At 37.7% G+C, this 20,133-nt stretch overlaps 1 protein-coding gene across 9 annotated transcripts in view; it reads right to left on the bottom strand.

The window, feature by feature from the left end:
* Window positions 1–19,778, bottom strand: part of THOC2 (THO complex subunit 2) — a 116,923-nt gene extending 97,145 nt beyond the window's left edge. For all 9 annotated transcript variants that reach the window (XM_053916991.2, XM_053916993.2, XM_053916996.2 and 6 more), the window contains exons 1-2: window positions 19,563–19,778; window positions 1,981–2,039 (exon numbers count right to left, since the gene is read on the bottom strand). In XM_053916991.2, coding sequence (XP_053772966.1) covers window positions 1,981–2,039; window positions 19,563–19,633 — 130 coding nt within the window. In that variant the 5' untranslated portion in view covers window positions 19,634–19,778. The remainder of the gene's footprint in view (window positions 1–1,980; window positions 2,040–19,562) is intronic.
* Between the last annotated feature and the right edge of the window lie 355 nt (window positions 19,779–20,133).

Raw genomic sequence — 20,133 nt, 5'->3', positions numbered from 1 at the left:
TCTAAACATTCTTAGATGTTCACTGTGGGATTTGAACATTGAAGACAACAGTTCTTGGTTATGTCAATTATCACTAGGACTACAGTACTCATGTTTATAAGCCATCATCACAATGTTATTTTAATGGGGGAAGGGAAATACAAAAAAAAACAGGTGAAGTAGTGTGTGCAAGGGAAACTGCCTGTCTGAAATGAGATCAATTCAAGGGGAGGGGCAGAAAAGGGAAAGGGTAGACGGAACACTACCTATAACTAGATCCCCTTAAATAGAACAAAGGAAATTCCGAAGAAATGACATTTAGTTTCCTGCATAGACTACCAAATGGGGCACACAAACCAAAGCTTGACTGTTGGAGATAGCAGACAAAGAGTGTATGTGTTGAGGAAGTAGGCAACAGCAAGTAAAAGAGACCACCAACAAATTCAGACAATGAGGCCACATCCATAATTATTTTTGGTTCCATACATGAATCATAACAACCATGTAAATTAACAATATCTGATAGTTATTAATGGTCCACATAGCCCTCATTTAAAACTAAAAGAGAAATAAGTCTGTTATACTATTTATAGTTTATCTAAGAACTCTTTCTCTTACCTACGTAGGTTTCAATAGCAAACAATATCGAAGTTAACTGAGAAGTTAAAAATTTGTTTTAAACATGGGGAAGAAAAAAAAATTAAGCATCCAAGTGCTTTTAGAAAGCAGTCTTTTTTTTTTTTTTTTTTTTTTACATTTTTACACTTCTGGCAGTTAACTTACTTATTCAAAAAAGAAGGGGGATCCGTGAGGGTAAAAGGCAGAAAACTGTACTTGAACAACAATAAAAATTTTTTTTAAAAAAGAAGGCATTATATCAACCTTAGAAATCTTTATGAAAAAAATGTTTTAATCTTTATGAACAGTCATACAATTTTATAAGCAGGATGAATTGGAAAATAACTTTGGGGACTTGGGCTAGAAACGTTAAGTCTTAAAACAGATCTTACCCAAATGAAAGAAAGAAATGGCTCATTCATTTGTTAAAATATGCTTTCCACTCAAAAAGCCAAATTTTCTTTAAAAAGCATGTAATCTCATATTAGGAAATATATAATTTTTGATAAAACAAAGCAAACTTATCTACAGAAAATCATTATGTCCTTAATCTTTTATTAATGAAGGCATAATTTAAGTAAATGCAGTGAATTTTATCTAATAATTTTGGAGTTAAAATAAAATACTCATTATAAATAATTTTTCCCTAGATGGAAATAAAACACTATGGGTTCAACCCCATTGAAAGCTAGGTAAGAAAATACTTGATACTTACTAGACATAATTGCTTTTGGTTTTAAACTTCCTTTCTAAATCCATATGCTTAATTCTAAATTAATGAATGTTATATAGCAACATCCTTTAAAATTAAAATAACTGGAAATTTTTAAATCTGTTTAATTCCATAACATTTTACTTAATAAACCATATTTGTGATATGCAGTAAACAACTCCTTTGCTTTTAAGGTTTTCCATGACAACTGCCATTAATAAGATCCCCAGATACCACCTAAGCATAACCAGCTTTAGTAAAAACACTGAACCTCAGTTACTGGAAATTTCCTCGTGTAAATAAGATCACAATCATTTTTCTTTCCATTCTAGATTTTTTTCTTCTGTTTATGACTGATTGTTTCATACAGCTAGTAACTGCTGAAATTTGGTTAAATATACCATGTTGTAATTACAAAAGCCAAGCAGTAACCTGACTATCATGCAGGTCAAAAACATCCTTATATAAAAAAAAAGTCCTTATACAAAGATGTATAGTTTTACTATAACTATAGTTTTAATTTTAACTGTAATATATTCATATAAAAGTTTTAAATAATGTGAACTATCCTATATCTTTTATTTTCATTCATAACAATTTGATGAAAATGGGATATTTATTAATATTGACCAAGCCAAAAATACTAGCTATGATACTTTTAAAATTCTTACCTCTGTAAGTCGAACTATCATGGCTTTTATTTTCACTGAGGATCCGACATAAATGCAAACTAGAATAAAACAGAAATAGTCCGCATTAATTTCAAACCTTAAAGATGATCCTTATAGAGCAAATTGTATCAACTAAAAATATTTGAAAATGTATCACATGATTAAATCCACCAGTTTATAATAAGAATAAAACAAATCTAAAAACGACATTTGGTCAGAACTGGAGGATGCTAGTGAATGAATTCATTATTTTGAAAACTAGTAAAACATAATAAAAAATCAAGCACTTATTCTGCCTTCATATATGAGCCAATAGTTGATAAGAAATGTCTCTGTACTTAAGTATTTCAGCTAATATATAATGAAGGAATGATAGAATTACAATATTACCATTTTAAGATTCCTAATGAATTAAAAGACCTAGGCATCTTCAATGGCTTTTCACATCACAAGAGACACCAGAGACAATCAGACTTTCTGTGCTTCCTGATGGTGATGAAAGAATATACCACCCACCTATGAAGTTGTCTTAAAAAAATAAAAAGCCCTGACCTAAATTCAGACTATTGGAAACTCTACAGGACAATGACCTAGTCTCTTCAACAAATATATTGCTAGGAAAAATGAAAGATGGTGGGGGATCCTCAGAGTAAAAAGGGCTTAAGAGGTGTGTCAATCACCATGTATGGATCCTTATTTGAATCCTGTTTCAAACAAGTATTTTAAAAATTAACATTTAAGAGTCTACTGGAATACTTTATAAAGACTATCTTTCAGAAATAGATGCTGAAATATTTACATATCATATGATATTTACTTCAACAGAATAGGGAAATTGGTGGGGTTATAGAAGAAACAAGATTGGCCAGCAGTTGACAACTCATGATATATTATTGAGGGGTTATCATATTATTCTACTTTCTCATCTGTTTGAGATTGTTTCCAATAATAAAGTTTTAAAAAAAGAAGAAGAAATACTTATATTTTGAATACTTCTTCAGCAAAGAAGAATGGGTATATAAGCTACAGTGAAAACAGGTATGCTCAACTGAATTCCAGAAAGAAGAGAGAGAACAGGGCAAAAGAAGTATTTGAAGAAATAATAGCCAATAATTTAGTTTCCCAAAACTAAAGCAAAACCCACATCTGGGCACATTATAATAAAGCTAAAGAAAACCGAAGATAAAACCACTTAAACAACTAAGAAAAAAAGACATCATCATCCTCAGAACTTCTCAACAAGAGCACTGAGTGCCAGAGAAAGGTGAAAGATCCATTCAAGGTGCTAAAACAAAGTATCTACTAACCTAAAATTCTATATCCAAAAAACACAGTTCCAAGAAAAGGCAAAGTAAGGACTGAACTTCAAACAATAACTGATTTCATACACTAAAACAAAAGCTTAAGGACATTCTTTAGTCAGGATAAAAATAATTCTACATTTAACCTTAGAGCTGCCGCAAGAAATGACAAGGAGCGCACTTGCTTGCTTCTCTCTCTCTCTCTACCTCCCTCCCTCCCTAAGTTCCAAGGGCCCTTCTTTTGACTCTCTAACTTGTTTCCTGAGCCCATGCAGCCCAGCAGCCTCACTTTTTCTACCTCTGTGACTTAAAAAATAAATTTTCACTTGTATTTGAGACACAAAAACCAAAAACAAAAGAAGAAATAATGAGGAAAAAGGTGATTAAATATATGGATAATTCTAAATGAATATTAACTGAATAATAATAATAATAATAATAATAATAGTGCCTTATGGTATTTAAATATGTTTACTATTATATATACATATATATATAAATGGAAAATATTAAAATATACCAAAACTAATATGGGTTTATCCCAAATACACAAAGTGGTTCAAATTAATTCACCACATCAAGGCGGCTTTTTAAAATCACACTATTGTTCAACAGATGCATAAAAGACATTTGACAATATTCAACATACATTACTATTTTTTAAAAGACCAACCATGTGTCCTGGCTGGTATGGCTCAGTGGATTGAGCTTCAGCCTGTGAACCAAATAGGTCACTAGTTCAATTACCAGTCAGGGCACATGCCTGGATTGTGGGCCAGGTTTCCAGTTGGGGGCGTGAGAGAGGCAACAAACCAACTGATTCTTCTCTGCTTCTCTTTCTCCCTCCCTTCCCCTCTCTCTAAAAATAAATAAAACCTTTTTAAAAAAAACTCTTAGAAAATGGGAATAGAAAGGAACTGTTATAAATTGATAAAGTAGCAGTTCAAGGGTTCAGAATCTCTTGATCCCCAAGACACTGTCTGGAGTTCTGCAAGGTCAGAACTATACTTTTGATAATACTAAGATTTCATTTTCCTTTTTTTGGCTATACTAACATTTGTATGTTCAAAGGCAAAGGAAGATAAGACTGCTGGCACCTTAGCATGTATCAAGGCAGAAACACCAAACTGCCTCATTGATTCTTCATGATCAAGAAATTAAAGGAAAGAATAGAGCCAGTCTCATGTAAGATATCACCGAAATGTTTTATTTTATTTTTCATGACCCTTCACAAACAAAAGCCAGTTTCACTTAAGAATGTGCTCAATGGGAGTGACATCAGCAAGATGGGAAAATAGGAAGCCCCAGGCCTTCCTTCCTCCCATGGAAACACCAATTCAACAAAGCACATACCAATTCCCTTTATGAGAAATTCAGAAACAAGCTAAGAGACTTCTACATCCCAGGCGAGCAGTGAACCAGCTTCATAAAAGCAGGTAAGAAAATTTGCCCACTCACCATAGTCCCTCCTCCTGGCACAGGACCACACAACTGGAAGGGAACGCCTAGCTCCCAAATTCTCGTGGGGAGGAAAAGAGAAGACTGAACAGTACACCTAACGTTCTGACTGGTGGAGGAGGCTGCCTGACGGACTAGTTTCTTCCTGGAATATCTTGGTCCTCATACAGGTCCTGACATACTCTAGGTGCCTAGATAACTTGCTGAAAACAAAGAAGAACTGAGTGGCAAGCTGCAGATCCAGAGAACCCAGCAAACAGAGACTAATACAGCTCAGCAACCTCTCCTTCAGGGGAGAAAGAGAGGACTGGAGCATGTGTCCAACAGTCCAGCTCTTGGGGGGACTGTCTGAGAGACTGGTTTCAGTCTATCCTGACTTAGAGTGCTGATGGTACTTGGCACACTCTAGCTGCCTGGGGGGCCACTAATAACAACAAAGTGTTGAGTGGTGTGTTGGGCTTCATAAGACCTGTGGATAAAGAAAGTACATACTTCTGAAAGAAACTGGAAAATCCCTCTAATTTGTAATCAATACTCTTAAGACCGGAGGACATATGTAGAAAAAAATCTACAGAATCTACATATGAATCTACATATGAATCCCCCCAGAGTCTACAACCAGGCTGATTGGTAAAGGCCTTTCCCTGCACTAAGCCAGTCCATAAAGACTGGGAAAGGGCCTGGCCAAGGAGCTCAGTTGGTTAGAGTATCCACCTGATACACCAAGGCTGCATGTTCGATCACCAGTCAGGGCATATACAATAATCAATCAATCAATGCATAAATAAGTGAAACAAAAAGTCAATGTTTCCCTTTTCTTCTTCTCCTTCTCTTCCTCCTCTCTACCAATCAATAAATACATAAATAACTTTTTAAAAGACTGGGATAAAAGAGTATTTTTCAAGTGCAATGATACCAACACAAAATTACATGGAACATAAAGAAACAGGGAAAATGACCCCAAAAAAGGAACAAAATAAGCCCAGAAAACTGACCCTAAAGAATTAGAGGTGCACAGATTATCTGACAAAGAATTTAACCATCATAAATATGCTCAATTAGCCCAGGAAATTGATGCATAAATAAGTGACAATTTCAACAAAAGGATATAAACTATTTTTAAAAAGAACCATTTTTGGTCAAGATGGCAGCCTAGGCAAACATGGCTCGCCTCTTCACACAACCACATCAAAATTACAACTAAATTAAAGAAGCACCATCACTCAGAAATGTCAGAAATTGTGTTGAATGAAAGTACGGCAACTACGGAATTAAAGAAACCATATCCATCCAGACTGGTAAAGGGCGAAGATACAGAATAAACTGCTCCCACACCCACGTGTAGTGGATAAAAATTCAAAAGGGATATCTCAGGAGCAAGGAATCCCAATCACACAACAGGTCCCCCAGCCCAGGGTTCCAGTACCAGGAAGATTAAGTCCGCACAACTTCTGATGCAAAAACCAGCAGGGACTGATTTGGTGGAAGAAACTGGTGAAGGCCCAAGCAGTTCCTCTTAAAGAACCTACACAGACTCATCTACGCAGACTCACTCTCTCTGAGCTCCACCACCAGAGAAGCAGCCGCCGGAGAAGCAGCTTGAAAGGCACCAGTGGCATACTGGGAGGAACTGAAGTGCCTGGAATCAAGGCGAGCAGACACCCCTGTCCCTTTTCTAAACCCTCCCCCCACAGAGCTACAAAGCCAGCAAGCTCGTGCCAAATCTGAGACTCCATCAACCTAGCTAACACTGTTTGACACACCTTAGACAGCCCCAGAGATTCTTTTCCATATGAATGGCTGGCCTTGGCTCATACTACACAACTTCCTAAATACTCTCAAACAAGCTACAGCTGGCCTCAGTGAGCCCCAGGCCCAGAATGAGCAGTAGCCAGCCTAACTTCACAGCTTAGTTTCACCTGGGAATCTCCAAGCCCAGCACAAGTAGCAGCCATCTCAGATAGCTTTATAGCTCAGGCAGGGTGACCCCAGGCAAAACACAGGTGGGGGTTGACCTTGGCCTGAACTACTAGGAAACCCCAGGGCCAGCACCCCCAGTGGACAGATACACACCACGTCTGAGCACCACCACCCTGCCCCTGCACAGCTGATCCTCCATGGAGGGCAGAGGTGACAGGGGAGGCTGTGCTACTGGACCCTACAGGACACATACTACATTAGGCCACATTACCAACACATAGAATGAAAGTAGCTCTACCTAACACATAGAAACACAGGGAGGCTGCCAAAATGAGGAGTCAAAGAAACACGGTCCAAACTAAAGAACAGATCAAAATTCCAGAAAAAGAACTAAACAAAATGGAAATAAGCAATCTAAAAGACGCAGAGTTCAAAACACTGGTTATAAGGATGCTCAAGGAACTTAGTGAGGACCTCAAAAAGATCCAGTCTGAAACAAAGGATATACTAATTAAAATAAAGAACAATTTACAGAGAAACAACTATAGAGTGAATGAAGCCAAGAATGAAATCGTGATTTGGAATATAAAGAAGAAAAAAACAACCAACTAGAACAAGAAGAAAAAATAATCCAAAAGAAAACCAGGATAGTATAAGCAGCCTCTGGGACAACTTCAAGAGGTCTAACATTCACATCATATGGGTGCCAGAAGGAGAAGAGAAAGAGCAAGAAATTGGATATCTATTTGAAAAACTAATGAAAGAAAACTTCCCTAATTTGGTGAAGGAAATAGACATGCAAGCCCAGGAAGCACAGGGTCACAAACAAGATGGCCCAATCCAAGACAAATCATAATTAAAATGCCAAAGGTTAAAGATAAAGAGATAATTTTAAAAGCAGCAAGAGAAAAAAAAGTTAATTACCTACAAGGGAGTTCCCATAAGACTCTCAGCTTATTTCTGAAAAGAAACTTTTCGGCCTACAAGGGATTGGCAAGGCATATTCAAAGTCATGAAAAGCAGGGACCTACAGCCGAGACTGCTCTACCCAGCAAAGCTATCATTTGGAATTGAATGGCAGATAAAGAGCTTCCCAGACAAGAAAAAACTAAAGGAGTTCATCATCACCAAACCATTATTTATAAAATGTTAAAGGGATTTATTTAATAAAAACAAGATGAAAACTATGAACAATAAAGTGGCAAAAATACATATCTATCAACAATTGAATCTAAAAAGCAAACTAAGCAAACAAGAAAAAGACAGAATCATGGATACACAGAGCGTTTTGATGGTCGCCAAATGTGAGCGGAGTGTGGGGGAACACGTAAAGAGATGAGGGGAATTAGAAGTACAAATAGGTAGTTACAGAATAGCCCTGGGGATGTAAAGCACAGCATCGGGAACAGAGTAGCCAAAGAACATACATGCTATGACCTATAGACATAGACAACGGTTTGGGGATTGCCTGTGGGAGGTAGGGGGATGGGTGGAGGGGGACAAAGAGGGAAAAACTGAGACAAATGTAATAGCATAAATAAAATATAATTTAAAAAATTAAAATTTGGAAAACATTGTATGTGCCACCATGTACTTAACTACTTCCCAAATCATAGATTCCTGATAGTACAGTGATACTAAAGAGTGTGTTCTCTGATATTAACAATGCATTATGTCAATATTTAGAAGAGCTGCATCCTTTAGTGAAACCAATGTTTCCCAACTGACAAAGCACAATGCTGCAAAATAATGCATGGGGAGAAGATTCCAAGTATAAAAGAGAAACAAATGGATTTTAATTTAACAAATTACAAAAGATCACTGTTGTGGTTTTGGACCTGGCATTGAAACAAATCATCCAGAAACTACCACACTATGAATTTTGATATGATATCAAAGAATATCTACAATTATCTGAAAAGGCTATTAAAATGTCCCTTTAACCAACTACTTTCCTCTATGAGGCTGGATTTTCTCCATTACACATCACACAACAGCATATTGCAACCCCTACTTCACGGCATACATAAAAATCAACTCTGGCTAGGCAAGACTTAAAAATGAAAAGCAAGCCCTGGCCGGGTTCCTGAGTTGGCTGGAGCGTTGTCCCATGCACCAAAAGGTTGTGGGTCCAATCCCCAGTCAGGGTACATACTTAGGCTGTGGGTTCAACCTCTGGTCAGGGAGTGTACAGGAGGCAACCAATTGATTTTTTTTTTCTAACATTGATGTCTCTCTCTCCCCCCACCACTCCCTCTTGCCTCCCTCCCTCCCTCCCTTCCTCCCTCTGTAAAATCAATAAACATATGCTCAGGTGAGGATTTTTTAATTTATTTTTCTTTTAAATATATTTTATTGATTATACTATTACAGTTGTTCTATTTTCCCTTTATTCTTCTCCGCCCTGCACCCCCCTACCACCTGCATTCCCCCCCTTAGTTCATGTCCATGGATCGTACATATAAGTTCTTTGGCTTCTCCATTACATATACTATTCTTAACCTCCCCCTGTTTATTTTGTACCTACCACTTATGCTTCTTATTCCCTGTACCTTTTCCCCCATTCTCCCCCTCCTCTTCCCCTCTGATAACCTTCCATATGATCTCCATTTCTGTAATTCTGTTCATCTTCTAGTTTTTTCCTTAGATTATTTGGGGATTTTTTTTTTTTTTAGGTTTAGTTGTTGATAGTTAAGTTTGTTGTCATTTTACTGATCATATTTTGATCTTCTTTTTCCTAGATAAGTCCCTTCAACATTTCATATAATAAGGGCTTGGTGATAATGAACTCCTTGAACTTGACCTTGTCTGGGAAGCACTTTATCTGCCCTCCCATTCTAAATGAAAGCTTTGCTGGATAGAGCAATCTTGGATGTAGGTCCTTGCCTTTCATGACTTAGAATACTTTCCAACCCCTTCTTGCCTGTAACGTTTCTTTTGAGAAATCAGCTGAGAGTCTTATGGGAACTCCTTTGGAGGTAACTGTCTCCTCTTCTGTAGCTACTTTTAAGATTCTTTCCCTATCTTTAATCTTGGTTAATGTAATTATGACATTCCTTGGTGTGTGCTTCCTTGGGTCCAACTTCTTCGGGAATCTCTGAGCTTCCTGGACTTCCTGGAAGTAAGTAATCAGGATTCTCACAGAATTGGTTGAGTACAGCCACAAAATACAGGAAAAAGTGAAGGCTATGAAAAGTGGAACAAAGGAATATGCACAGGGAACCGACAGTGACAGGAAGGAAACTGGGACTGAAATCAATGGTGTGGACCAGAAGGAAGAAATAAACATTCGACAATGAAAAAACAAGAATTCAAAAAAATGAGGACGCGCTTTGGAACCTCTGGGACAACTTTAAACATTCCCACATTGGAATCATAGGGGTGCCAGAAGGAGAAGAGGAAGAGCAAGAAATTCAAAATTTATTTGAAAAAATAATGGAGAACTTCCCCACTCTGGCAAAGGAAATAGACTTCCAAGAAGTCCAGAAAGCTCAGGGTGAAGATTTTTTTCTTTAATGAAAAGCAAAATAATACATCTACAGAAAAATCAAAGGAGGATAAGTTCATTAACCTTGAAATAAGGAAAGACTACTTAAACACAAAAGCACTAATCATAAAGGAAGAGACTGATAAATTTGACTACATTAAAGAGCATGACTTCTGTTCATCAAAAGTCATCATTATATGAGTGGAAATGCAAGCCGAAGAATAAAAAGGTATTTGCCACACACACACACACACACACACACACACACACACACACACACACAGTGTAACCCACAGAAGGTGCAAATACAAACTATATGAAGAACCTCTATATCCCTGACCAGTATGGCTCAGTTGGTTGAGCATCATCTGGCAAAGCAAAAGGTCACTGGTTCAACTTCCAGTCAAGGTACGACGTGCCTATGGTGCAGGTTCAGTCCCTCATCGGGGCACAACCAATTGATGTTTCTCTCTCACATTGATGTTTCTCACCCTCTCTTTCTCCCCCTTCCCCTCTTTCTAAAAATAAATAATTTTTTTAAAAAAAATAAGAACTACAAAGCAATGAAAGACATGCAAACAATCCAATAGAAAAATGAGGGAAAGATACAGAGGCCTTTCACAAGAAATAAGAAATCTAAATGACCAATAACTTAAAAGATGCCTATGAAAATATAAACCCCAATAAAATACCATTAGAACATATCATATTGACAAATTTTTAAGTCTGACAATACTAAATGTTAGCCAGGATGTGAAGCACGGTGAACACTCATATACTGCTGGTAGGAGTATATTTTGAAATAGTTTGGTAGTATCTAATAGAGCTAAGTATAATCACAATCCAGAACCCAGCAATTCTACACTGAAGTATTATATATATCCCACAAAACATATGCTTGTATACACCAAGATACTTATATAAGAATATTTCTATTGGCAGTGTTGGGAACAGCTAAAAACTGAAAACAAATTCATTCATCAATAGCATAAGAAATCAACAAATCATGGTATGATTATACAATGGATCATCTTGTAACTAGGAAAATCAATGAACCACAAATACATACAAAAATATGAATGTATCTTAAAGACCTAATGTTGAGCAAAAGCAGTCAGATACAACAGAATATGGCCCCTATGATTCCACTTATGTGAAGTCCAAGAAAAATGTAAATTTATTGGGTAGTAAAAGTGTAAATAAAAACAAGGAAGAGAAAACCATAAACATCATGACAATGGCTACCTCAGGGAAGGAAAGGAGGGTACAATCTGCAAGGAAGGTTATTGTCTTGACCTGGGTATGAGTTACATGCAGGTGTGCATCTTAGAGATTCTTTAAGCTTTACATTTAGGTTTTATGCACTTTTCTGCATTTTTTTAATTTCAAAATTTAGGAAAAGAAATATTCTTGTTACAATTGCACAAGGCTCTAACAAAAAAGAGAACAAATGAACACCAATATGTCTTACTCTTTTATGTCTAGCAATCCTTTTTTCCATAGTCAATAAAATAAGTCATTTTCAAATTTATAGAATATGCTTATATATCACACCTAAGATGAAATATGATGCCACATTACAATCATCCACAGAGACTATATACTTTGTAGATTATCCATGCCCTTAAAGCTCAGCTCTCTGTGTCTTTTCATTATTTCAATATTCCATCATCAGGATGAGCAGTACAAGGTTGTTAAAAATCAAAGTCAACTTTTCCTGGTCAACAATTCACTTGTAGAACTCACAAAATTATTTTCAAAACCAAAGTATAAAAAGGCCTTGCCAATGGAGAATAATTGCTAAATTAAATCTGCATAGTCTGAAAATCTAATTTAGTTTCATTTTTAACCAACTCCTATTAAAAATTTCTTTTTCAGAGAACACCTTGGAAATGGTAAAATAAACTGATTTAAGTTTGACTCCAAGTACTTTCAACTACTTCCCTGGAGAACTAGACAGGGCTTTCCAATGTGTTGAGAACAGTGGTTAAGCTTCTCATTTCTCAATATGTTAAACCTACCATAACCTTATCTAGAATAGGAAACAAAATCAATCTTCCTTCCAATAGGCAACATAGAAATATCATCTGCTTCAGATTAGTATCAGAGAATATAACCTAAAAATGTCTGCAACCTAAGTTTTTTGTCAAGAGTAAATACATAAGAAAATGTACGAAGACTGCTTCAATATTTGTATAAAGTATTAGAAAAGTTCCCCTTTGTAGTTCTCACTGTCCCTATAGCTTCAATCCCCTTTAAAATATAGTAGCAGCAAACCTGTCTTTGACAGAAGAATGTAATGGAATCAAGTAACTCATCTTGTGCCCAGATTACTAAAAAGCAAGGCCAACTAGTCCTTATGGTGAATGTCTGTGCTTATTCACATTTTCAGTAGTTTCATTTTCTGTTTGTTTTAATAAGCTTAATGCCTATGTCTTTTGTGATAATTCTCCCAGTGAAGAGGGGGAAATGTCCAAATCCCGACTAATCTAACGGTATAGTCATTGTTACATAATTTTAAGACATAAATGAAATATAATGCCATCTTATCAGTCACAAGGCCACAAACATATTCATTAGGATACAGATGGTAATATCAACATGAACTATTAATTATCATCTCAAATATTTGCTCAACCCCTGGCTGGTGTGGCTCAGTGGACTGAGTGCCAGCCTACGAACCAAAAGGTCACCATTTCGATTCCCAGTCAGGACACATGCCTGGGTTGCGGCCAGGCCCCCAGTTGGAGGTGTGTGAGAAGCGACCAATTGATGCTTCTCTTGTACATTAATGTTTCTCTCCCTTTCTTTCCCCCTCCCTTCCCCTCTCTCTAAAAATAATAAATAAAATCTAAAAAAATATTTGCTCAAATTGTGTAAGGAATCACTGAGGGAGAATTCACTTGCATAACAGAAATTTTTATTTCCCTAGTGCAAAACAGTTCTTCCTGAATTGTAGGAGGAAACCAAAAACAATCACGAAGAAATTTCCCCCAATCAGTAGGTTTGTGCTCTTCTCCCTAAGCAATCCACTAACAGAAGATCATGAAGTATCTTTAAAGAAACAATTGTTTCTGCATGCTGCATATCTTACTATACCTGTTGAAACAGTTTTAGTACTCCATTCTAAATGATTAAGGGAAAAACAAACTTCCTCCAATGGTTGCCCATTTTAATGTGACTTTAAAAATAAATATTCTGCCTCAGTCCACATTCAAATAATTATTTCAGTCCCTTAATAAACTCCAAATAATTGAGTTTACCATTTTTTCCACTTTTAAAACAGTCTGGTGCTATTGTGGAGAGCTGTCTCAGGTCCCTGAGAACAAAGACAGAATCTACTTTCTGTCTAAGGTCTGTGAAATGAACTGAATAAAATGTCTGAAATCCTATTAAGGATGGAAGTATTTTGTGACTTCTTCTTAACATGAGTATTTAGCTTACCACCTTAGTTGTTCCCATTTTGTAGTAAAAAAGCAAACAGCACAAGCCTGAACTACTTGATTAAAATCAACATCTGAAAGTTGATTTCCCATAGGAAACTAATGTCAATCTGTACTTTGATTAATTCTTAAAAACAAAACAACAAAAAAAGCAAATTTGGTTAAGTAAAGTGCTACCTCTATTATCATTGTCAGAAGAGAGACATAACCCACAAAAAAATGAATAATGGGACATGTAGTTTTAACTTGAAATATACATTTATGAAAATGAAAGCATGCATTTGAGGAGGAAAGGGAACAGGAAATGTCTTAAAGAAAGACAACAGAAGTTCCTGCACACAAGTACATTAATAGCACTCACTCTACCTTAATATTTAAGCATTGCAGAATAATTTAATTTTTCTAACAAAGAAAGCAGTAGCCTAAAAAGAATTCGATATTGCTACAATTCCTGAAGAATGCATTTCTCTTACCAAGAAAATGGACCAAGATTTATAACTTGCGAATACAAGTCGAAATCAGAAAATAAATGCCAAATGAAAACTAAGACATGAAGGAAATGTTTCAGATAAAGCTTCAGCTGAATTTAGGGCACCCTTTAAGAAAAAAGAAAAAAAAAAACTAAAAAAAAATACAGAAAAAAAGATTCAATTAACAAAGACTAAAATTTCTTAGGATTAGAAATTTCTATTTGCCACGACCACCCCCCCTCCTATTTCCCTCCAAAGAATTCAGATCAGACATCTAGTGAACATCCAAATGTACTTAAGTTCTCAATGTGTAAAAGCATTTAGCAGTAGAATAAAAAGAATGGTAACCAAAACATTTTGCAATTAAATTTTAAAACTTTATTATAACTACCAATAATAAGACCTAAAAATTCTAATTGATATGTAAATATTTTTAAAAGAATTAAGTCCAAACAGATAAGTAGAGATAATCAACACATGCAAGTATTTCAAAATCTGACTAAGCACTGACATGAGGCTAATACCTACAGATTAAGAGCTTGGAACATAAATCCTACATTAAGATTGCTTGTGACACAATGAAACGCTCAGCTCACTGTATTGATGATTTCTATTAAAAACATTTTCTCCATTGGATCTACCAGTACACAAGTTTATTAGCTTATCCATGGCAAGTCCTACACTAATATGAAATCATCAGGAAACTAAAACTCTAAAAGAAGCTTCTGCACAGCCAAAGAAACCATCAACAAAATGAAAAGGGAACCCACTGTATGGGAGAACATATTTGCAAATCATACTTCTGATAAGGGGTTAATATCCAAAATATATAAAGAACTCATACAACTCAATACCAGGAAAACAAACAATGCAATTAAAAAATGAGCAAAAGACCTGAATAGGTACTTCTCCAAAGAGGACAGAGGGCCCAGAGACATATGAAAAAAATGGTCAACTTCACTAATCAGTGAGATGCAAATTAAAACCATAATTAGATATCACCTTGCACCTGCCAGAATGGTCACCATCAATAAATCAACAAACAACAAGTGCTGGCAAGGATGTGGAGAAAAGGGAACCCTTGTGCACTGTTGGTGAGAATGCAGACTGGTATAGCCACTGTGGAAAACAGTATGGAGTTTCCTCAGGAAAATTAAAAATGGAACTGCCTTTTGACCCAGCAATCCCACTTTGGGAATATATCCTAAGAATCCCGAAAAACCAATTAGAAAGAATATAAGGATCCCTATGTTTACAGCAGTGTTATTAACAATAGCCAAGATCTGGAAATAGCCCAAGTGTCCATCAGTAGATGACATATAAAAAAGCTGTGGTTCATTTATACAATGGAATAATACTGGCCATAAAAAAGAAACTCTTAACTCTTGTGACAGAATGGATGGACCTGGAAATTATTATGCTAAGTGAAATAAGTCAGTCAGACAAAGATAACCACCATATGATCTCACTTATATGTGGAATCCAATGAACAAAATAAAGTAATGAACAAAATAGAAACAAACAGAAAATAGAAACTGACAGCTGTCATAGGGATGGGGGAGGGGGGACAGGATGAAAGAAGGTGAAGGGATTAGCAGACCAACCTATATACATAACCCATAGACACAGACGACAGTGGGGTGATAGCCTGAGGGAAAACAGGGCCAGGGCTGGGTGGAGGTGGGCAAAGGGGGAGAAAATGAGGACATCTGTAATAGTGTCAACAATAAAAAGTAAAGTTAAAAAAAGAAACACTTTAGCTGGTATGGCTCAGTGGATTGAGTGCTGGCCTGCGAACCAAAGGGTCGCTGGTTCGATTCCCACACAGGGCAAGTGCCTGGGTTGTGGACCAGGCTCCCAGTTGGAGGCATGAGAGATGCAACCACACATTGATGTTTCTCTCCCTTTTTCTCCCTCCCTTCCCTTCTCTCTAAAGATAAATAAATAAAATCTTTTTTAAAAAGTAACTCCAAAAAAAAAAAAAAGATGTGAAACTTGTAAGAATAGATGTGTTACTGGAAAGAACACAATTATTATGGTTTGGTAGTCCTCCTTTGTCGTTTTGATATTGTCAAAGAGATCATTTTAAAAGTTCTGTAATTTACCATTTAAAACATAATCAGTATCTCTGGAAAGAACAGGTTAGCTAAATATGTGACGGCAAAATACCAGGGGGTGGGGATTTTCTCCTAATTACCTAAAAAAACTCTTCAAAGTCAAGACTTTCCATCTTAATAGACAGTTGCTTTTCATGAGGCACAATTAAGAATTGCCCTCTCTTAAAGTTATAAAATGCCCCATGTATCTCATACGTTGCTTTAACACTATGATGCTGAAGTTACTACAACTCCCAGAATACAGACTTACACTAGTAAGAAGTAACAGACAATAAATGAACTTCATGAAATGTGTCATGCATTTTTTAAAAGGTAACATTCAGTTAAGCTAAAGCTAATGTGCTAATTCATCTTGCTAAGAAGGAAAAATCCACCCAAGATATAATTTTAAACAGTGGTCATATTCTGAAAGCTAAATCTATATATGATTCACTAATAATTTGGTGGCACATTGCCTTTGTTTTTTTTTTTTTGTTTGTTTCCTGAAGAGAACATATCCTCAAGATTTCATTGTCACAAAATAAAACAAAATATGAAGCTTAGAACTGGACCACTTGGCCCTTTCTCTTCTTATCTCGCCCCAGTTCAAAATGCTTGTGTCTCTTTAATAGTCAGCATTCACTTAGATATGCAGTTGGGCTCAATGCATAAAGCCTTGGCACAATCTTCTTTGTAGTTTTAGCCTTTTTGCAGAAAATCTTCTTAGTCTGCCCACCATAGCCACTCTACTTCCTGTCATAGCTGCTTTCCCTGAGCACACAGTGTCCTTGTCCTTCTGGTACTTTGTTACATTGTTGGGTTGATGGTGGCCACACTTCTTACAGAAAGCTAGCTGAGTGGGTTTTAGGAACGTTCACCAGGTTTGCTAGAGTGCTATCAGCAAAGAAAAGCTTACCTTGGTTTTTAATACTTCCAGTTGCTGGTTTATTTTTAAGAGGTTGTTTTCAGACAAAGGAGGTGATGTTTTATAATTGAATTACAACACCATTTGTTCTAATAAAATGAAAATGCTAACATATCTATCTTTAGCAAGATAGAAAAAATCCAAGTTTAGACTATATGCAACAAAGTGTCAAATAAAAGAAAACTAACTACTGAATGGTGATGTGTTTAATTAAAATATTTCATTGTATCACACAACTAGCAAGTTTAAACTCTCTTTATACAGCAGGATACAATTATAAAACTGACTATGCCAATTTGGATATACTCTTAATTCAAACTACATTCCACAAGCCATGGAATAAGTATATTAAATGTAAGTAACAGTTTTGAAGCAGCTCTTCAAACACAGGAACTGTGACAGGTAGCATACATCATGTAAATGTACATAAAGTGAATCCAAAATTCCATTTGGACTACATCATTTTGTTTTTCTCCAAAGACTGCCTGCCAGTCAGAAGCCAAGCAGAATTTCACCTCCCAGCCCTAAAACCAGTCATTCCAAGGTAGGAGTCACAATAGTAAAACTGTCAAAAACAGTTAGCTAGAAGGAGGCAGTTGAGCAATTTATAAAGATGACAGCCCCTAAATAACTAAGTTGGCCTTTAAAAGTAAACAATGAACTGATTTATCCTAATCTAATGTAGATGAAATGATGGTTTGGTAACTTCCCATCCTGCCTTCCCTGCACACAAGGGACCTAATAGCTATTTGTTAACTGGTAGTACAAGGATTTGGAAAATATTCCAAACAGTTAAAGATGAATATTCATCAAATTAACTTCTTTGTCAGTTAATAAGCCAGTGAGAACTCTAAGCATATGCTAGAAAGTCTGGAGGTGGGGGGAGGCAGGACAATTGAACCAAAATAAATTTGAGACACAGTCCCAACTCTTCAAGGGTCTCTCAATTCATTAAGAGTACAAGAGTATACAGATAAAAGAGTCAGGGACCAATTAATTGCTAACCTACGTGGTACAGACTTTAAGTGCAAGAGCTGTACAGTAAGTTTAAATATCTAAAGATTATAATAATAATATTACCTTTAATAGTTATCACTTGAGCACTTATAATAAGCCAAGTGCTTTACAGGCAATATTTAGTCTCCACAACAATCCTTTGAGTACTTATTCCCAATTTACTCAACGGGAAACTGTCAAAGTGGTTAAGGAACTTATCCAAGGTCACTCAGCTAGTTAAGTGGCTAAGACGGCCGCTTACTCAGGCAATCCAATCCAGAGCTCACAGTTAAGACTAAGCAAAGCAGTGCGAGTGCAGTGGGAAGGCCATACGGGCAGGCAATACCACCTGCGCACGCCTTCCCCGAGTTTCCTTCTAAGTAACAAAGTCCCAACCGTAAACTGTACCAGCAACCGTAAACTGACCACTACGGGGAAGCGGAGAGGGCAACGACGGTAAAATTGGCTATAGTTAACTCATACAGGACTGAGCTTTAGCTAATAAAGCGATTCAAAGAAGGAAATTAGAAATAAATTATTTGGTTTTTAGTACCTGGGGTTTGTTTTGCTACTTAAACAATTTTTTTTTCCCGCGACAGCGCTGAAATTTGGGGCTAGGAAACTGCCGGCATGGCAAATTACTGTTATGTATTAACGAAAAAAAAAAAAAGTTTTATGACTAAAGGAAACGCGTTATTCTGGGTACTCGCGAACCTTGGAGAGTTGCCAAAATTAGTTTCAGTCCCAGGACAAAATGGGGTTTAGGAAACATTTAATGACGAAAGTTGAGTCCAACCCGAAATGGCTTCTAAGGTGAAAAGATGGAGCAAAGAAATGCTGGTAGGTCTTCGGGCACAGCGGCAGTGCTTACTACACTTCTCTCACGGCCTGCGGCGCAGCGCAAGGCCGGGACAGTCCGAGAGACCGCTCCCCGGGAAGACGTGAGGTGCCAAGATGGGCTCTTCGCGACGCCCCGGGCTCCGCGGTGGCGGGCGGAGTGGAGAGGAGGGAGTCCGGGATGGTTCGCCGTCCTCGGGCAGAGGAGGCGCCAGGCTCCAAACTGCGGAGTCGAACGGGTGCAGAGTGGAGAGACGGAAAGTCTGAAACCCCCCCGGCGCGGGCCCGTAAAGAGAAAGGAACCAAGTGAGCTGAAGCGAAGAAGGGGACAAAAAAAAAAAAAAAAAGAGAGAGAGAGACCGAGCGGGAGCGCGGGGACCGGCAGGGACGAAACGGGAGTTCTGCTAACCGGCACGGTACGGCGGGCTAAGGAGATTTCGGCGAGGCCAGGGAAGGAAGGTGGTCGGCGCTGCTTTAGCACAGCACCTCACCTCAGTTAGAAACTCCTAGCCAAACATCCACACCCGCCGCCCGGATGGGGGAGGGGGCGCACCTCTCCCCCCACCCCCAATATCCCCCAATGTGTGAGAGCGCGGCTGACATCAAGGCCCGGCCTGGCCGTGCGCCCGCCTCCAGCCCCGACACTCACAATTCGCCTCTCCCTGATTTCTCCCAGTTCTTTATCCACTCTACGGGAACCAACACCGTTGCGGCCGCCATCTTCCCCTCACTAGTGGCAGAAGCCCGGATGTGTAGCAGGCGAGCGAGAGGTCAAAGTGAAGCGCCGCCCACTAGGCATGCCGGGAACTGTGAGTTCGCCTTTTGATTTCCCGCCCCACAGTCTTCTCCACCCCGCAGAAGCCCGAGGCCCTGTGGCCAACGAAGTCGCCCGGTCCCGTGGGTCCCTTCACAGATGCCTTCGCTTGCCATTACAACAGGAAAAGTGCCATCCCGAGGCTGACTCCTAGCCCTTATCTTCTTCCGTAGTATCTACTGCAGACTAATTCAAACATGCATTTTTAAAGAACCTAATACGTGCTAGACACAGGGACTAGAAAAACAAGAAATCATGATACCAAGTGCCTCCTGGTAAAGCTTTAACTAATTTTGTAGAGTCCATCATACCAAAAATTCGCATAACCTAAATTTAATCGTGAGGAACGCCAGACAAACCCATATTAAGGGACAGTCAAAATCACTGGCTTGCATTACTCAAAATC

The sequence above is a fragment of the Desmodus rotundus genome, chromosome X (assembly GCF_022682495.2).
Source record: "Desmodus rotundus isolate HL8 chromosome X, HLdesRot8A.1, whole genome shotgun sequence".
NCBI lineage: Eukaryota > Metazoa > Chordata > Mammalia > Chiroptera > Phyllostomidae > Desmodus > Desmodus rotundus.
The sequence above is the reverse complement of the archived record's forward strand: the minus strand, read 5'-3'. Positions and strand labels throughout refer to the sequence as shown.